At 36.0% G+C, this 6678-nt stretch overlaps 1 protein-coding gene across 3 annotated transcripts in view; it reads left to right on the top strand.

Annotated features, from left to right (window-relative positions):
* The window catches only part of LOC135209543 (uncharacterized), a 189542-nt gene that overhangs the window by 173290 nt on the left and 9574 nt on the right, over positions 1 to 6678 (top strand). For 2 of the 3 annotated variants that reach the window (XR_010313380.1, XR_010313379.1), the window contains exon 2: positions 229 to 443. Coding sequence is in view for 1 of the 3 variants with exons in the window: in XM_064242192.1 (XP_064098262.1) it covers positions 229 to 443; positions 654 to 783; positions 2339 to 2493 (500 nt within the window). In the remaining 2 variants the exon portion in view is untranslated. Of the gene's footprint in view, positions 1 to 228; positions 444 to 653; positions 784 to 2338; positions 2512 to 6678 lie in introns of those variants that run through there. The other variant, XM_064242192.1, reaches the window with a different exon arrangement.

Below are 6678 nucleotides of genomic sequence, written 5' to 3'. Positions count from 1 at the left end.
TATGAATATTGGTCAGTTACTCAGAAACATCGCTGAGCCTGAGAAGCGAATTGTAGGAAAATAGAAAAACAATATATAAAATCAACTCGCTTAAATCTGCCATTCTTTTTACAGTTATTATTATTATTATTATTAGTTATTATTATTCTTATTATTATTATTATTATTATTATTATTATTATTATTATTATTATTATTATCATCAGTATTATTATTATTTCATTGCAGCTTCAGAAACCAAGACCACTTCAAGGGGTAATTCCACCACCTTTACTCTACCAGAGGAGGAAAATGTTGTGGTTGCAATCTTGATGGAAAACACACCTAACGGGGCATATCTCAACTACAGATTCTCTGTCCATGGAAGAGAAATACACACAGAGAAGTTAGATTACACATACTCTCCATCACTGTGGAAGCCTCTCCTCTTTATATCCAAAGAGGTAAGTTCAGCGAATTGACTGAGAAGTTTGCTAATGATCACAACAATGAAAAAATGGACTTTGAGTGAATAGATTAAACAGGATCAAGTCGATTTTCACACAAGTACATATGAAATTATCATTTTCACCTTCTCTAGTAACGAATTTATCCATAAGCAAGAAACGTCTCTCATTCTTTGCCATTTAATATCACTGCTTTTTTTTCTCAAGGATATAACGAGCCCATATCTACCACAATTCTGGATCCCAACAGAAAACCGAGAGCTCAAAGGACGACAAGTGGAACTGTCAAGTTCGCATCCTGTGAAGTGGCAGGTTCTCAGTCTGCCCCTGAACGATTGTAAGCAATGTTTCTCGATGAGAAATTTAATACAGATTCTTTCTTTCTACGCTGATCATTTTCAGAGGTTATTTGGTATGAAGGAATCAGATTACTCTCAATAAAATTTCAAAATCTTCTCTTAATCAGCTACATTTTTTTTTAAATACTCTTATTACATGGAAATTAAATTTACTAACCTTACTTATTATTCATATCAGAGTAATGTCTTTGTTGTTAGACAATAATCAATGTAAATAGATAATTCAGAATTATTTAACGGGACGAAATTTTGTTGAATTGACCTCCGAAATTCATGTCATAGTAATATGTAATGGAAAAAAGACTTTGAAATGAAAATTTTAAGACAATAACATAAGCAATATTATCTGCTTACTGGCCTGGGGCTATATTGGAAGTATTTTTGTGTTGAATATCCGTATTTCGGTAAATTTCGGCAACATTTTTCAGAAATTTTGTGAAACATTGAGAATTAAAACAAAATTGAACTTGAGAAAAAAAAGAAACAACCTACTTTTGAAAGTACATGTTACCCAACATATTTTAGGAAGAAGTGAATGACTCTACTTCGTATATTACTGTCGATAAGGTTCTGAAAAAAAGTTTGCATAAAAATATATATAACTGTTAATGAATCTGATTATTACGTTACGCTTATATTTACAACTGACTCACTACAGCGCAATTATGATGTGTGAATTTATACGATATTCTTGTGGAAGCCAAACGGTACAGTGCAAGATGCAATTAGTGCACTGGTTAAGAAGCAACTCTTGTGAGATGTTCAGCTAAACACTTTTTGTTGTATGGAAATTAACATGACTTCGATCTAGTCACACAAATGTGAATTCCATCGACATGAAGCAACTGAGGAAATTCAGTGCTTCAGCAACGATTCGTTTATCATTTGTGTCATCACCAAGTGATGAAGAAATCAAGGTGGTAGATAATGGTTCCATAATCACGCCATTATGCAGATTTTTCCTAGTGCTGCTGAAGGAAGTTTTGGAATACGTTTTACATCTCTGCTTAAACTTTATTAACGTTTGAGAAAGAAGCAAAACTAAAAGAAGTAACAATTACAACCACACTGCTTCCAAAGCTGTGAAAGTTGAAGTAACGATATACTAGAAAGATTTGATTTTGTATTTCATACTGAGCAAACATGGGACAAGAATTAATTCATGAGGAAGACCTTGGAAAACCTTTTTAAGCACCACATTTTTCATTCCATTTAGTTCGTTGTACCACAAACATAAAGCTTTCTGTAAAGAGAGTTAAAGCCTACTGTAAAGTTTCTTTACACTTCTGAGGTAATAAGGGACCTTTGACATTTAGTGCAGTGAGAAAGTTTTCATTCTCCAGTTGCAAAACCTTAGAAGGAGCAGATAGATGCAATCACTCAGTCACAGAAAACGTACAGATGAAAGGTTGATTGGCAAGTAAAAATCAGTGACCGTATATCAAAATACATTCATCATTTGAGCATTTATTTGTGTTAGAATAGATTCTTATTCTTATTTTCATTATGACTGAAAATGTTTTTCTTCCCCAGATGATAAGACTGAGATATCTCCTGATCAAGGATCGTCTCTCAAACTTCCTGAACATAATCATGTATGGATAGCCCTTTGGAACAAGAACAAAACTGATATTGAAGTTCGTTTCTCTTTCATTCAGGAATATCCAGGGTCATCTAACCATTTGTGAATTAAACTGAAAATGAAGGCTGGTGGATTTTGTCTATATCTACAGACGTAAGTAACTCCGAATCGCATAAATCCTCTCCCATTCACTCACTGTCACCTTTAAATCAAAATACATTTGCCTAATTATTGTTCATCGAAGCAACAATTTACCAATCTGCTAATTTACTCAGCTGTAAAGACAAATGTCAGGATATATTCTCATTATCAGGAAGAACGATACATTACCATGAAAGAACATTTTCTACAAACTATGTTTTGCCATAAATCTTCACATTTATTTTTCCTTTTTCATATCTCAGATCATCTTTTATGGAAATAGAAGGCTGTATCATTGGGCCACTCAACCACAGGGACGCAACTTAAGGATATTGACGGATCACCAACTAAACCTTCAAGAGTTCCCGATGCCCTTAGAGCCACAAGGTGGGTATGGATGTATGTATATATATATATATATTATATATATATATATCTATATATATATATATATAATATATATATATATATATACATATATATGTATGTATACACACACACACATATATATATGTGTGTGTGTGTATAGTTAAAGTTCGTTTATTCATATGCAAAGACTACTGTTTATAAACTATTACTCTCCTTTCCTTTGAGAATATATCTATCAAAAACAATCACTCTCTATTTTCACTTACAATACCTCAAAATTCAAAGCCTTCAAATACAGCATTTAGCACTTACGAGCTGTATAATGAGTTAATTAGGGAGGACGATAATAAGAAATTAAGTTCCTCCATAAAACGAGAATTTTTCTTCCAGAAACAAGCAAACTTCCTGCCATAACGACAGGAACAACTACAATCAAACCTCAAGTTCCTCCTACAGGAAATTCTCCAGTCAAACCTGAAGATTCACCTACAGCCATACTTGTAAGCACACAAATCATCATCGGTGTGGTGTGGCAGTGTTGGTTGTCGTAGCTGCGTCTTTCCTTTGCTACAGGTGTTGCTTCAGGAAGGAAAACGACACAAGAGATGAAGGTAAGACTCCTGAGGAATCTCCACTCTGCGTTGTATCAAAGACCGGAATCTATGGTGAGAACAGTCACTGTATGTAGCCACTGAATACAAATGCCCCAGAGTTCACAAGAAGTATTACTAAGTCTTATAAATTTATTGATGAATATATATCGCAATAAGCAAATGCTATAATCTAGAGCAGAAACAGGATGTCTTGCAGAAGTCTCTTTATGCTTTCCTGTTTCCTTGCTTTTCCTCCTTCTCCTCCCCTACCGCACGCCCCTTAACCACTGGCTTTGTTCTGTCTCGTGTGGGCCAATTCTGCTATCTGTCTCTGAGAGACTGCACCGAATGAAATGGCCAATATTAACTCACCTCCTCTAATACAGGGATACCAATGGAAGAAGGCCACGGGACAGTTTCCCACCCTGGCTCTGCTCGGCCAAATTTGTTTCATACCACTGAGAACGCTCTCTACGGAAGAATAGTACCACGCAAGGCCACGTGAATTGACAGGAATAGTGCGTAAGTATCCTTTTTGTGTTTTGTGACGACTGCAGCTGAAGGCTCACATCTTTTTCTCCCAGAGAGAGAGAGAGAGAGAGAGAGAGAGAGAGAAAGAGAGAGAGAGAGAGAGAGAGAGAGAGAGAGAGAGAGAGAGAGAGAGATGAGACTCTGGTAAGAATGCTCCGACATAAACTGACATTGCAGGCGTTATAGGAACGAATAAGGGATAAGAGAAGCCAATATTATATTTTTTTGCTCTTATGTATTAAGCGTTGCTTTCGATATTATAAGAATGGTTCACAACTACTGTTGTTTTCATTATTAGAATAGTATTAGTAGTATAAGGAAGAACAACTATCCAGATTTACAGCATAGCAACATTTTCTCACGTGCGGGAGCATGTTTGTGTACATGTATATAATCCATTTGACTTCTCTTCCACTGAATGAAATCTTTCGATTAAGCTTGCATTACTAACATGACCAGACCAGAATATAATTATAATCATATCGTTTTTCAATGCCACTCACTGTAACTCACTGCTGAATTGAATGTGCTTTGGTCTTCAAAATGAACTTTTCAGTGCAGCTCTTAAGGAAGCTTCAGTCCAGATGTTTACGACGAGAGAGAAGACCCATCAGTTGCAAGATAGTCATTATTTTCAGTTTCTAAAAATAAGACGACATCCTGTTTGAGCCGTGAGACACTTCGAATGAGAAACTGCTTGTTCTAAACGGCCAGATATGAACTTTTAATAATCCATTTGACTTCTCTTCCACTGAATAAAATCTTTCGATTAAGGTGGCATTACTAACATGACCATTAAGTTTTATCTCACACAGATTATAATTAGAATCATATCCTGTTTCAATGCCACTTACTTAAAACACAGCTGAATTGAATGTGCTTTTGTCTCCACAATGAGCTTTTTAGTGCAGCTCTTCATTAAAAAAGTGTCAGCCCGGATATACTTATAAGATTTGTTTTCAAATCAGATTCTTTGTGATTTTACTTCACATAGCTTCAATAAGATATAATTACGTTTGTTTCGTGGTTTTAATATATTCAGTTCAAGATCAAATTCAAGGGGAAAGTAATAGACTGTGTCTTCCTAGAATTAGAAGCTGTCCCACTCTTCAATCAAGTTTAATAATTTTCCTTTTTCTTTATCTTCAAGACCCTCCACTTATGGACAGACTACCACACTACCATCGGCTTCCACTGAAGAAAAAATCTTGCAGGCCCTGAGGAGGCCAAACGCCAGACACCACCAAATCTTCAGAGCTACGAGGGATGAAGACATGAAGACGGAGAACAACTTTTCAATTTTGCCATTCTAGGGATCGGGGACATTCTTTGCTTATTATAGGAAGCTTCTCGTTGATCATGTCTGCTGCTTTACCCGGATGATCACAGCCAAGTTCATTCTCGTTGTTAATCTCTCGAGTGAAAGAAAATTAGCGTTCCCTTTTAACAGGAAGTTTTCTATGCATGCGAGTGCTTCTTCAAACTGCCTGGAGGACATCGAATTTGTTTACAATAAGTGCTAATGAATGTGGAGACAATGTGAATGACATAGAATTTAAAGTTTGATATGACACCAATTTCCTTATTAAGCAACGATGTCTCCTTGATCTAGTTCTCTGTTCATAACGAGTCCAGCCTTAGATTTACAAGTCTTCTTTTATCAATAAATGTATTTTGATAATTAAATATTCTAATAAATTCATTTGCATGGATGGATGACACTGTGGCGGAGAAAGGGAACGAAAATTTCGTCTCTAACAAGAGGAACCAACAACTGAGCTGAAGGACTATCAGTGGCTTCCCTATTTTACGTCTTTCATAAAACCACAGAATCATGGCAGGAAAGGGCAGGTTATTCTGAATGACTCCCAGAGCCATAACTGTCCTTTATCACTCCATGTTTGTGGTCTTCCCTGATTTATACAACTGCCCAGCAGTGGTTTTCAAGTCCTCTCGTTCGTTGAACAGTGTGTTTTAACTAAGTTCTTTGTACTATGTCTACATGGTCCTTAGCTTCATAAGTGACTGTTTTTATCAAGAACAATGTCACCCTCTTTGTTTGATTTTGTGATGATAAGGTCTTCCTGTTGACACAAAGAAATGACTTCATGGGCATTTCTGCCTACATTGCTCTCAAGTCTAATTGTTTTTTCTCTCTCAAAATTATTTGTTGAAGTTAATTAAAACCAGCTGAAAACCAAACTGTTTTTATGACCTAGTCTGAACACAAATGACGTCCTCAACGTCGACAATGCAACAAGGAAGTTATTAATGTATTGATATGCAAAAATCTCACATCCTCACACCAATGCAGAAGGCTCATCAGCAGGATGTTGAATCACTTTACACATACTGCACTATTCACCCCTATCTACCCAGGACTTGCTGGGTCTTCCAGTCCTCCTCCTTCTGACGCTTCCATATTGCACACTCTTTTCATCAAGCTATTCTTTCCCATTCGTTCCACACATCTGGACCATCTTCAAACACAATGATACTTCGTTTCTCTTACTCTAACCTTTTTTACTACTCCTGTGCATCATCAACATTTCCCATTCTTTATTTCTTTCAAGTTAAATATACTTGATAAATAGTTCATCTGAACTGCTTCAACTTTTCCTTCATTTGTAATGCCCAGCCACAATTCGCTTCCATAA

Source organism: Macrobrachium nipponense, chromosome 38, assembly GCF_015104395.2.
Source record: "Macrobrachium nipponense isolate FS-2020 chromosome 38, ASM1510439v2, whole genome shotgun sequence".
Taxonomy (NCBI): Eukaryota; Metazoa; Arthropoda; class Malacostraca; order Decapoda; family Palaemonidae; genus Macrobrachium; species Macrobrachium nipponense.
This window is presented reverse-complemented; position numbering and strand designations above follow the sequence as displayed.